This window comes from Sinocyclocheilus grahami, unplaced genomic scaffold, assembly GCF_001515645.1.
Source record: "Sinocyclocheilus grahami isolate Dianchi unplaced genomic scaffold, SAMN03320097.WGS_v1.1 scaffold226.1, whole genome shotgun sequence".
Lineage (NCBI taxonomy): Eukaryota > Metazoa > Chordata > Actinopteri > Cypriniformes > Cyprinidae > Sinocyclocheilus > Sinocyclocheilus grahami.
In genome coordinates, this window is record NW_015505405.1 from 822,394 (window position 1) to 835,902 (window position 13,509).

General features: G+C 35.4%; 1 protein-coding gene across 1 annotated transcript in view; it reads left to right on the forward strand.

Annotated features, from left to right (window-relative positions):
* Window positions 1-393: 393 nt before the first annotated feature.
* Window positions 394-13,509, forward strand: part of LOC107597038 (splicing factor 45) — a gene marked incomplete at its 3' end in the record, with an annotated part of 26,577 nt that continues 13,461 nt past the window's right edge. The window contains exons 1-10 of the mRNA XM_016287943.1: window positions 394-471; window positions 824-971; window positions 1,699-1,815; window positions 2,199-2,365; window positions 4,206-4,321; window positions 4,494-4,544; window positions 7,504-7,630; window positions 11,696-11,847; window positions 12,032-12,079; window positions 12,636-12,638. Of these exons, the coding sequence (XP_016143429.1) occupies window positions 849-971; window positions 1,699-1,815; window positions 2,199-2,365; window positions 4,206-4,321; window positions 4,494-4,544; window positions 7,504-7,630; window positions 11,696-11,847; window positions 12,032-12,079; window positions 12,636-12,638 (904 nt within the window). The remainder of the gene's footprint in view (window positions 472-823; window positions 972-1,698; window positions 1,816-2,198; window positions 2,366-4,205; window positions 4,322-4,493; window positions 4,545-7,503; window positions 7,631-11,695; window positions 11,848-12,031; window positions 12,080-12,635; window positions 12,639-13,509) is intronic.

Sequence of the window (13,509 nt, forward strand, 5' to 3'; positions counted from 1 at the left end):
TATTAGGTAGGATTCGGGATGTAGAATATGCTCATGCAGAATATGTGCTTTATAAGTAGGCTACCAATAAACAGCCAATATGTTAATAATATGCATGCTAATAAGTAACTAGTTAATAGTGAGAATTGGTCTCTATACTAAAGTGTTACCAACATTATTTACTTACATGTCCGCAGATTCATTAACATGAATATTGTGGAAACACCACTGCGCCACAGCCACGTGACCGCAGACGCAACATGCCAAAGTTTGTGAATCTTTGTTTTTCTGTACACTGCGATGGAAGGCTCTGCACAGTAAATAAAACAATAAAATCAAAAAACACAATTAATAAAAAATTAATTGAAAAGTGAGATTCAAAATTCGGAGGTGCGTTTGACCACAGTGGGTGATGTCATTCGTCCGCGACACGCGTAGCATGTTATGCTAAGCGACAGTGCTAAGCGAGTAGAGGAGTTCTTTTCGTTAAAGGTGTGTATCTAACCTTATATATTTGACAGATAAAGTGGATTAGTGATTTAAGGTTAGACAATAGCCATTTAGTCGATTTATATGGTAACGTACAGTAATCGTTGCAAGCCGCATGGAAGTGAATGCTAAATATATAAATAACGTTAATGCTTTCCTGTAAAAACAATCTTTTATAATTTGTTATAAGGGAAATTCTAGCTGTAGGTTCATTTAGATTTTGTTTTTATGTTTAAAATGTACACACACGCCAAATTTACTAATTTTTGTTGCATAACACACCGATGTTTTGAATACGTTTAAACGTGGGTTTAATCATGCTCATGTAAGTATGTTTCTTGTGTGTGTATTTCAGAGTTTTTGGTTGGGAAGGAGGTAAAATGTCTTTATATGATGATTTGGGGGTCGCAACAAGCGACACTAAAACAGAAGGGTGGTCTAAAAACTTCAAACTGCTGCAGTCTCAGTTGAAAGTGAAGAAAGCTGCATTGACACAAGCAAAGGTGGGTCAATGTTTATGTCATGCCTGAAAATGATAATGCAGTCCACAGGAAATTACTACAGATCTTTAGATTCATAACTAAAGATAAGAAGTAATTAGTTTCCCATTGTCATGTAAAACCTGGAATATTTCATCTTATTTATTTGTTTTTATTTTAAAATTATTTCCCGGTTGGAAAAGACCATTTTTATTTCATTAAAGGGGTCATATGATGCTTTTTTTAAAGATCATTATTTTGTGTATTTGGTGTAACAGAATGTGTTGACATGCTTTAATGTTCAAAAAACACATTATTTTTCAAATACTCTTCATTATTGTAGGTCCTCTATGCCCCGCCTCTCTCAAACGCTTCGTTTTCTACAAAGTCCCTCCTTCCGACAAGCGCAGTCTGCTCTGATTGGCCAGCTGACCCAGTGCTTAACTTTGATAAAGAATATATCTTTGGATTTGAGACTTTAGTCTTTGCAACTTCAGGGATCTTATCTATGCACAATCAGCTTGTAACACTCCAAAGAGAAAGGAAAACTTGAAATCGCATCATATGACCCCTTTAACTATATTTAAAATGTTTAATTGGCTGAAAATGGGCTGTCTCTCTATTTTTTTAAATTTTTTTTACATCATTATCCAGTAATCACAATGACTGGAAAAGTTATGGAAATTCATTCTTGTGACATGTAAAGTCAAAAGGTGTGAGAACCAATAAATTAATCTGAAATCTTTTGTAGACTCAGAGGACGAGGCAGTCCAATGTTCTAGCTCCGGTTATTGATCTGAAGAGAGGAAGTGCTGTAGATGACAGGCAGATCTCTGATACACCTCCACACATTGCTGCTGGAATGAAGGTAAACTCTGTGTATATTACTGTCTAAATATTGGCATCGAGGGCTGCACTTTATTTATGTATTTTTTAAATTTAAAAAAAGCTCCAGATTTACTTTGTATGTTAGTAGGGCTACACAAATTTGGCCAAAAATATGACTATAAAATAATAATAATAATGATGTTATTATTGTTGTTGTTATTAATAGTAATAGTAGTGCATATATTTAATTAAATAGCAGCCTTTGCAATTTGATAACTGCACTGAACCATTCCAAGATTTTTTAAATGTTGGCATCACAATGTTTGGCCTGTAAAAACAACAAACCTTTCACCCAGTAATATGTCACATTAAAAATGAATGAGGATTTCACACTAAGTGCTTCATTGTGCGTGCCTATGGTAGGACTCGACATCAGTTGGGTTTTCATCCGGAGATGTGCTGATTCCATTGGCTGATGAGTATGACCCCATGTTTCCCAACGACTATGAGAAAGTGGTGAAGAGACACCGCGAAGAACGACAAAGACAGAGAGAACAGGAGCGTCAGAAAGAGATTGAGGAGAGAGAGAAGTATGCATCCATGATTTCCCATTAATTAATTCAGAAAATGTTGTCAGTATTTGGTAAGTCTGTTAATTGGCAACCAATATGGCTACCAATATTTTTCATGACTGATGCCAATATCTTAGCGAGTAGTCTGGCCACTATACGTGATATCAGAATATTTTGTTAAATAATACAACCATGACAATTACGTTAATATTAATTGCGTTTACTAAAATAATTAGAAATACAATTACCAAAAATGTTAAATGTTTTAGTACAAAAAAAGAGAGGACATAAAATGGAAAGTTTGCTTCTTCTGATGTGTCCAAAATAGCTCACTTGTCCACTCTTTCACTATTTATTGCACAAAGAATACCTCATAGTTCACAATATTTGCACAAATGAATACATTTAGACAGACTTACAGACAGTACTTATAATTTACACACAATTTTAAGTTATGCATACATTAATGTGTCCAAAACAGACACGAATAGTAACAAATAGTTTATGTTTTTGAAAGAAGTCTCTTATGATCACCAAGGCTTTGTTTGTTGGAACAAATTCCGGTAAAACAGTAATTTTGTGAAATGATGTTATAATTATCTTTTGAACTTTATATTCATCAAAGAATCCTGAAAAAAATGTATCACAGTTTCCACATAGATATTAAGCAGCAAAAGCTGTTTTTCTGTATTAGTAATTAAGTAGGGCTGTGCAATATATAGAAATGATCGAAATATCGCAATATGCATATTGCTACGGCTTGCAATATTTGGGGCCATGAACAAAAGGCAAAGAGAAAATCACTCACTGCTCTTTCCTAAATAACTGTTGTAGCTTAAATACGAATCAGTGCATCTTGAATTCATAGAGTAAATACTAAGCAGTGTTGTATTTTTCCTTTTTATTATTCAGTTCCTAAACTCGTGTTAAAATGATTACACTAATGTTAAAATGACATTTTTATGTAATGCTTGAGTAAAACACTACCGTTCACTTTCAGAAGTTGTTGTAGGGGTGCTTTCTTCTCACAAAAAGTGAGACATGTATGCTAGTTATATTAGAATCAGAATCAGAATGTGCTTTATTCACCACTTAAGTGTGCACAAACACAAGGAATTTGTTGTGGTTTTACAGGATCCCTTGATACATACATACATACATATATACATATGAACAACATTTCTGTACCACAAAAGTAAGAATAGCTACAAGTTAGGCAGGGTGCCGATGCGTTCCGATAGCGACAATACGCCGCTCGAGCATTTTTCGTTATCCTCATCGGACAGTAAATCGACAAAGTAGTCGTTACTAATCACTTTAACATAGATTTACAAAATATATGACAAGATAGTTATAGAAGTTCACAGAACTGACTCCGCAACAGCTGAGTAAAACTGTTTAATCTGATCTTGTGGCACTTTAAGCATTATCGTATCGCATATTGAATATCGCATTATTTAATGTGTTACTGCATTTTTCTTCAATATCGCACAGCCCTATAATTAAGCACCAATAATTGATAACAATTGAGCACCAGATCACCATATTAGAATGATTTCTGAAGAATCATTGATCAGTGACACTGAAGATGAATACTCAGCTTTGCCATCAAGCAATAAAGTACATTTTAAAGAATTGTTCACATAGAATTGTTATTTTTTAAATTGTAATAATATTCCACGATATTACTGTTTTCACTGTATTTTTGATCAAATAAATGAAGCCTTGGTGTGCTCGAGACTTATTTCAGAAATGTTCAAATATCTTTATTATTCCAAACTTATGACAGGCAGTGTAATGTCTGAACTGCATAGATTAGTGTTGTTTTGTTGAATTGTTTTGTTAAACTGTGTGTTAGGAAGCGTAAAGAGAGGCATGAAGGAGGTGGAGCGCCAAGTGGATTTTCACGTTTCCCAACAGAACAAGGCGAATCAGATGAGGAGGAGGAGTATGACAGAGAAAAGAAGAAGAGGGGTGAGTGCCCTTTGAACCGTTTCTTTATTTCTCATTTCTGTCTTTCGATCTCACTTCCCTATGTTTTGTCACTTGTGATTGAATCCAAGATGTTAATACCAGGAGGTCTAAGTAGGGCAACTGATATGAGCATCAGTGTTGTTGTGAGATATTGTTTATATGGCACACACAGGTATAGGTGGAGCTGCCATCGCCCCTCCGACATCACTAGTGGATCGAGACTGTAAGTAAATCTCACTGACCTTAAAAAAATATTTCATTTCCTGTTCATTCCCAAGTCTGAAATCATAATAAGATGTTTAGGGATGCACAGAATGTTCGCCAGCTGAAATAAGCGGAAAGACCAAATAATATGTAACGAACAATGACTTGACGCGATCAAATAGAGGCGTTGCGCTAATGCAGCAAACATGTCTGCAGTGTGAAAGTATTTAAAACTGTCCGAGAAAGACGGAAAAATCATTATATAAGCACCGACAGCGAGAGACAGTGCTGCATCTGCATCTCATGTCTCCGTTGAGAAGTTGAAGGGCTGGTTATTGTATGATGATTGAAATCGCGAAATGGCCTTAAACTAGGACTGGATGATATGACCAAAATTTATATCACGATATATTTCTTAATTTCGGTCGATACGATATCATTCCGATATCGATATGAACACTTTATCTGAAATAGAAGTCTTTTGTAACATTTATAAATGCCTTTATCATCACTTTTGATCAATTTTAAGCATCTTTGCTAAATAAAAGTATTCATTTTTATAATTGTCCACTTTAGACATTCTATTAACAGCAAGTAACTTTGCAACTACATGTCAACTAGCAGTTAGTAGAGTATTAGTAGACTGTCTGCTTTATATCTTCTAACACTTTCTTTGTCAACTTATTCTACTAACCCTAAACCTACCCTAACAGTCTACTCTGAGAGTTAGTAGACATGTAGTTGCAAATGAATGAGAATTAGTTGACATGTAGTTACTTAGAGTTAGTAGCATGTCTAAAGTGGACTATCGAAATAGTGTAACCAAAGAATTATACTTACTCTAAGCTTTTGAATGGAATAGTGTGTTACAAAAGCTTTTTATTTCAGATAAATGCTGATCTTTGGATCTTTCTATTCATCAAAGAATGCTGAAAAAAAGTACTCAACTGTTTTAAATATTGATAATCAGCAAATCAGCATATTAGAATGATTTCTGAAGGATCATGTGACACTAAAGACTGGAGTAATGATGCTGAAATTCAGCTGCACATCACAGGAGTAAATTACATTTTAAAATCTATTCAAATAGAAAGCGATTTTAAATAGTAAAAATATTTCAAAATGTTACTGTTTTTGCTGTACTTGGGATCAAACAAATGCAGCCCTGGTGAGCAGAAGATAATTCTTAAAAAAAAAAAAAAAAAAAAAAAAAAAAAAATCTTACTGTTCAAAAACGTTTGACTAGTAGTGTAGGCTGATTATTCTTATAGATTGAAACAAATGTGCTTCAGCCAGAAAAAAAGGGTATGAAAAGTGCTGCAGAAAACAAAAAAAAATTGAGCAACCACAAAAACTGGAAATGTTGCTGGAGACGGGCTTATTATTGAAAATGCAAATTCATTCTCCACCAACAGGAGGCGCTTTTAAAGTGATAAAACTAGCGGTTTCCCCAGTAACGGCTGTAATCAAAGCAGCTCCGCTCATGAACGCTACTTTATCAGATAAAAATGAAAATGTCATAGAAACTTTTCTGAAGACAGTCCTTTCCCTTCAGAGATACATTCATATAAAACACCCGCGCCGCGTTTTGATTTTGAAACGTGCAGTGCTCATGTTTATTCAACAAAGTCAAACGCCACAAATAAATCAATGTATGGGAAACACTGGTAATGTATATCGGAAATTCATATCACCGTTATTGAAAAAAATTATACCGCGATACAATTAGTTAATTAACCTGCAGAATGTTATGTTTTCTAGTACACGCACGATTTGCATGTGTTTTGACAGCGCTGCGTGAGCTCGCGGCATATCTGCTTGTTAGCCAGGGAAAATCTACACTGAAACTGTGGTACTCGTCAAGGCATGTGACAATGCGATACGTGCGACAAAAACATCTTCCCAAATTCATAATGAGAATCATTTATAAATCTGCTGTTGTCAACAAGAAGAAGCACTGAGATCTTCCTGCGGGTTTTTGCCGAAATAAAAGCAACAACTCCATCAACATTCATAATGATGATAATAATTACCCTACAACAGCTCTATTAATACATTTATTATAACATTCGCACATAGTGTTCAAATTGGGATCTGTAATATGTTCTAATGTTTTAAAGGAAGTTTATTCTGCTCAGCAAGGCTGCATTTATTTGTACAGTAAAGCCAGGGAAAATCTACACTGAAACTGTGGTACTCGTCAAGGCATGTGACAATGCGATACGTGCGACAAAAACATCTTCCCAAATTCATAATGAGAATCATTTATAAATCTGCTGTTGTCAACAAGAAGAAGCACTGAGATCTTCCTGCGGGTTTTTGCCGAAATAAAAGCAACAACTCCATCAACATTCATAATGATGATAATAATTACCCTACAACAGCTCTATTAATACATTTATTATAACATTCGCACATAGTGTTCAAATTGGGATCTGTAATATGTTCTAATGTTTTAAAGGAAGTTTATTCTGCTCAGCAAGGCTGCATTTATTTGTACAGTAAAAAATACATGCCTGATTCAAGAAGGGGGTCTCAAAAATGGCCAAACAATATTATGTTTACTAACTTATTAATTTTAAGTTCAATTGTGCTTTGTTGGTATCATGTCTGCTAGAATGTAAAAAAAATGTTCAGTGTTAAGTACATTTTTTTTCAATTGTTGTTTTGTAATTGATTTTTTATTTGAAAAGCAGGACAAAACAGTAAAAAGCACATTTTGGCTATTTAATTTATGCAGTGGTGAAAAAAATGGCAAAATACATGGGGAAAAAATGCGAACAACCGTGTTCGTTATTCGGCCCTCAGCCCAGTGTTTCATTTTGTTCGGTTTCGGCCAAGAATTTTCATTTCGATGCATCCCTAATGATGTTGATTTTGTGTGTTGTCGAATCGTGTCTGCAGCTTTACACAGTCTTAAGTCTAGTTGGGGATATGTGAGTAAATAAGTTAAAACTGTGTGTTTTTTGTCATGACAGCAACATATTCATATGATGAAGATGGTCGGCAGAGGTCGAAAGCAGCAATCCCACCTCCCATTTTTGATGAATCTGATAGACCACGATCTCCCCCAGGACCAACTAATTCATTCCTGGCCAACATGGGGTAAGAGCGCTATAAATAAAGTCATTATTGTTTATAGATAGAGGATGTTCTTATTGGCTGAATTATGGAGGAATATTCAGGACTTTTTTCAAATGGAATTGCAAATTGTGTTTTCAATTGCGTTTTCCATATATGGAAAATCTTGCATTACCGTTTGCATTTTCGCTTTCGTGAACGCACAGTGACTGTCACATTTCAAATGAAAAAGTAAAGTCCATTTGCAACTGTATGCTATTTGCAACTCCCATGTCTTACGAGTTATGAGCCTGTCATATTTAAAGGGGTCATATGATGCGATTTCAAGTTTTCCTTTCTCTTTGGAGTATTACAAGCTGATTGTGCATAGATAAGATCCCTGAAGTTGCAAAGACTAAAGTCTCAAATCCAAAGATATATTCTTTATCAAAGTTAAGACTCCCTAAAACGGCTCGTTCTAACACGCCCCCACATATCTACCTCACTGTGTGGAAATATTTGCATAATGCCACCCAAATGTTCCCGCAAAGAAAGAAGGCGTGGTTTCAGTAACCTCAGTTAGTGTTGAAGCAGCATGTCAGGGGGACGCTGTGTGTTTCTAAGCGAAAGCAAAAGCACTTTATTTGGCCTTCCGAAAGTAGATGCATTTAGGAATCATTAAGATTACTTACAACAGAACAGCAATGCATTTTATGGACAACCGTTTCGTGAACCTAGGAGAGGAGGTAATTCTGACTTTGCTATGACAATCTGGCGCTTCTGAATCAGCTACTGTTTTGTTATTAGTTTAAGTATTTGCTATTGACTGTTCAAATGCGGAGTTTTGCGCAGTGTGTGTGTGTGTGTGTGTGTGTGAGAGAGAGAGAGAGAGAGAGAGTGCGAGAGAGAGGGGGTCACATTACAAACACATACCAGCTTCATCACTGTGTCTGTCACACGACTCTGTTCCCCTTTCGGGCTCTGTCTTTACATTTATTTTGAAAGCTGATGCTCGCGATTATGGTAAGGGGCGTTACATTTCCGACGAGTGCTTGCGGTGTTCGGCCAATCACAATGCACTGGGTCAGCTGGCCAATCAGAGCAGACTGCGCTTGTTGGAAGGAGGGATTTTGTAGAAAACCAAGTGTTTGAGAAAGGCGGGGCATAGAGGACCTACAATAATGTACAGTATTTGTAAAATAATGTGTTTTTTGAACATTAAAGCATGTCAGCATATTCTGTTACACCAAATACACAAAATAATGATCTTTAAAAAAGCATCATATGACCCCTTTAAATAGCAATATTACACTTATTACAGTACATTTTATTCCTTTCTTTTAATCTGTAATAGTACGGAAGTTCTAAGCGGCCATGCATTATTATAATTTTTTCTTGTTTCTTGTTTTCTCGTGATCACATTCACAACTTAATTTTCTCGTGATCTTGATATAACAAAAGTGGTCTTTGAACAATGATTGCTTGATTTTTAAAACACAATGCATAGTGAGTCTACTGTTGCTATTGTAACAAACTCAACCTTGACAGGGACATTCTAAAATGCTTAACCTGGCTTAATGCGTTAATTGAGAGTGTTTTTAAAAGACCAAACTCCGTATACACATTATTAGTAATTCATACTATTTACAGACAAGAAGATGAGGCTATAATAAGAACGCAATGCGTTTAATTCCGCGTTAAGCGTTTTCCTCCCATAGAATAGCCTACCGTACGGACAACACTTAACGTGGCTTAATGCGTTAAGGCAGTGTTTTTAAAAGACCAAACTCAGAAAACACATAATAAATATGAAAGCATTTTATGTACAGACAAGCAAATTAGTTCATAATAAGAACGCAATGCATTTAATGCGTTAAGCGTTTTACCCATAGAAAACCGTTTGTGTTTACTGAGTTTGGTCTTTTAAAAAAAACTCTCTTAACGCATTAAGCAACGTTAAGCATTTTACAGTGTACCCTTTGAGGCGCAAATGATCGATAGATGTCCGTGCGCTCTTATACTGCATCTTGTGGATATTTCAGCAAATGTTGCTTCACTTAGAGATAACGTCTACAATAAATTAAATAAATACAGGCTAATCAAACACTGATTTTTGAAATACCTTTAAATGGCCAATAAAATCCATAAAATGCAGTTTTACACTTGCCAAAAAGTGAACTATTTTTTCTGCCTCAAAATGACTTGATTTCATTCATGGTTGCTGTCAAAAAGTATTTCAACAGGTAAAAAGAACAGTTCACTCAATACGTAGAGTCTGTAATCACTTTTTGGCAAGTGTAAAATGGACGGCAATCAGTTTTCGGCAGACGATCAATTTTCGGCACGACACGAATTAAAACTGTTAAAATATAAAATTACATAAAATATAAAGTAAGGTGGAAAATGGGTAAATAAATATAGATTGTCACGGTTTTGTTTGCTTACGTGCATCAATCAGAGTGCAAACAGTAATAAAATCTTGAGACAGGTGTGATGCGCTCTATTACAGTACAGTTTAAAAGAAAGAAATAAAATGTACTGTAATAAGTGTAGAATTGCACTGTCTGTTTACTCTCTTGCATCAATCGGAGTGAGAGAAACAATGAGAGATGTTGAGACAGGTGAAAAGCATTTGGGTAATAGTGAATATTGACCTATTGTGCGTACCGTTGTTGCTCCCGCTTTTAGCAGGGGATATTGCTGCATTTGGGGTAAAAAAGACAGAATTATGTATTGTGCCAAGAAGGTTGTCACAGGCAGGAACAGATTGGCAGCTGCCTTTAGCGGAGCCTTTACCAATTACCTCCATTGATCAAAGCATTCGGCACGGTCGTCTGTGAGTGACGTCACCTCCCAATACAAACATACAAGTATAGTCCCGCCCCTCACATTGATTGACAGCTTTCCGTGTAGACATCGGAAATTCAAATGCAAAAGGAATTGCGATTCCATTTGAGTTTTGGCAGGTTACATGCACGACGCAGAGAGAGTGAAAAATTTAATTTGGTTATTAATATTGCTATTTAAATATGATAGGCTCATAACTCGTAAGACATGGGAAATGCAGTTGCAAATGGACTTTGCTTTTTCATTTGAAATGTGGCAGTCACTGTGCGCTTGCGAAAGCGAAAATGCAAACGGTAATGCAAGATTTTCCACATATGGAAAACTCAATTGAAAATACAATTTGCAATTCCTTTTGGAAAAAAGTCCTGAATATTCCTCGGTACTGAATAGTGTTAATTGGATAATGTGAAATTCAGATCATTTTAGGTTGCATCATTAACAAATACATTTAGAATTCCAGAGAATTTAGATTCATGGATGATATTTATTTGATTAACCTTAAGGAAAAAATGTTGAATCCAAGTGAAAACATTTAGACCAGAACGAACACACACACACATATTTAGTATAAATTAAGGTTTATGTTAGATTTCCAAATAATTTATTTTAAAGAATTTTGGGTCACACTTTAGTTTGGGGACCAGTTCTCACTAATAACTATGATTTTTGCTTCAAGTCCTGAGGTATGGTGTATTATTAAGGAATCTAAAATATGCTCATTCAGAATAAGGCATTAATATGTGCTGTTTAAGTACTAATAATAAGCAGCCAATATGCTAGTAATATGCATGCTAATAAGCAACTTGTTAATAGTGGGAATTGGATGGTAAAATGAAACCGAATTTCTATTTAATGAGGAATATTTAGATTTACCCAAATATTTTACATTTGATGATAGGATTTATATTTAACCAGAAAATCTTGATTTAACACAATAAATTCTTAATATAAATAAAGATTTATGCTTAAACAATAAATGTAGATTTTCAAAGAATTTAAAAAGATTTAAATTTAACCAGGACATTTTGATTTAACTAGAAGTTATGTAAATCTTATAACATTTAATATAAATGAAGATTTAAACTATGAATTAACATATAAATGAATTTATATTTAAAGAATTGATTTGAAATATAACATTTAAGCTTGGAGTCTGAAGCATTAAATTTGAGTTTGTTCAGTTGTACACTACACTTGTATATGAAGTGTATTATATGTCATTAATTTAGCAAAGTCCATTGCTTGTCTGTGTGTGTTGTTCAGTGGTACTGTGGCTCATAAAATCATGCAGAAGTATGGATTCCGAGATGGGCAGGGCCTGGGAAAACACGAGCAGGGGTTGAGCACGGCGCTCTCAGTGGAGAAAACCAGCAAGCGTGGGGGCAAGATTATTATTGGAGACTCAACGGAAAAGAGTGAGATCATACACACACGCACACACTCGCAAGCACACCGCAAATATGTGCCAACCCACACATCACAGGTCCAAAATAAACATCCTCTTTATTTTTTTGAGTATCATGTTTGGTTTCAACCCCATGTTTTGTCATTTGCACAACCATGTTGCACAACCCATTTGAAAGTGTGTGTATGTTTCAGCATCAGGATCCAGTCAGAATGTGGCTGATCCACAAGGCTCTAATTCAGGTTTGACTTTATTTTATTTCCTGTTTCCCATATCATTTACTTATAATATAATTTGTTTCCATCTTGATCACCCACATGATTAGTCATTAGAAACCAGAAACTACACACATTTGTGCCCATCATGTCTGTTATACAAAGAGTGGCAACCGTAACGTCCCTAACATGGGCAAACAGATATTACAGTAAATAAAGACGTTATTATGAGATGTCCATTCAGGGTGCGCTATATGGTTAAAAGTACGGCTGCAAAATGATTCATTGCGATTAATCGCATTCAAAATAAACGTTTGTTTACATACTATATGTGTGTGTACTGTGTATATTTATTATGTATATATAAATACACACACATGTATACATCAAGGGAAAAAAAGTTAGATTTATTTATAAAATATTTATATTTAAAGGGTTAGTTCACCCAAAAATGAAAATTAGGCTGCGTTTTACTCACCCCCGAGGTATCCTAGGTGTATATGACTTTCTTCTTTCAGACGAATCCAGTCGGAGTTATATTAAAAATTGTCTTTGATCTTTCAAGCTGTTTAATGCCACCCAGCGGGTGGTGCATGCCTCAGTCCAAAGGAAGTTAAATAAAAAGCGCCCATCCATAAAAAACAGTCTGACACGGCTCCGGGAGGTGAATGAACAAAGGCCTTCTGTAGCGAATCGATGCGGTTTTGTAAGAAAAATATCCATATTCAAAACGTAATAATCACTTTAATGTAGCTTGCGCCAACAGTTGTACACAGAAGCAGTTCCGGGAGTCTCGTGAAAATCAACGTTTGTTTACAGGATCAAAGGAAGCAAAGTTTCCTTACTTTAGCAAAGGATAACTAGTCTCCTCTTGGCTTATTTCGAAATCCTCTGACATTCTTCTTTACAAATCCTCGTTTTGTACTTCTAATTAGTGACTGGCATTTTGTTTTGATCTCTCCCCTGCGCTACCGCGTACGCAGCTCAGAAGCCGACCTCATACGTCATTACCCCGGAACTGCTTCCGTTTACAACAGTGAGCGCAAGCTAGATTCAAGTGATTATTACGTTTTGAATATGGATATTTTTCTTACAAAAATGCATTGATTCGCTACAGAAGGCCTTTGTTCACCCCCCGGAGCCATGTGAGACACTTTTTTTTAAGGATGGGCGATTTTTATTTAAGTTCTTTTGGACTGAAACAATGCAACACCGGCTGAGTGACATTAAACAGCTTGAACGATCAAAGACCATTTTTAATATAACTTCGATTGGATTCGTCTGAAAGAAGAAAGTCATATACACCTAGGATGCCTCGGGGGTGAGTAAAACGCAGCCTAATTTTCATTTTTGGGTGAACTAACCCTTTAAGTATAAATATATATACAAACAAATATTTGTAAAAATATATACATATGTGTATTTATATATACATAATAAATATACACAGGACACAC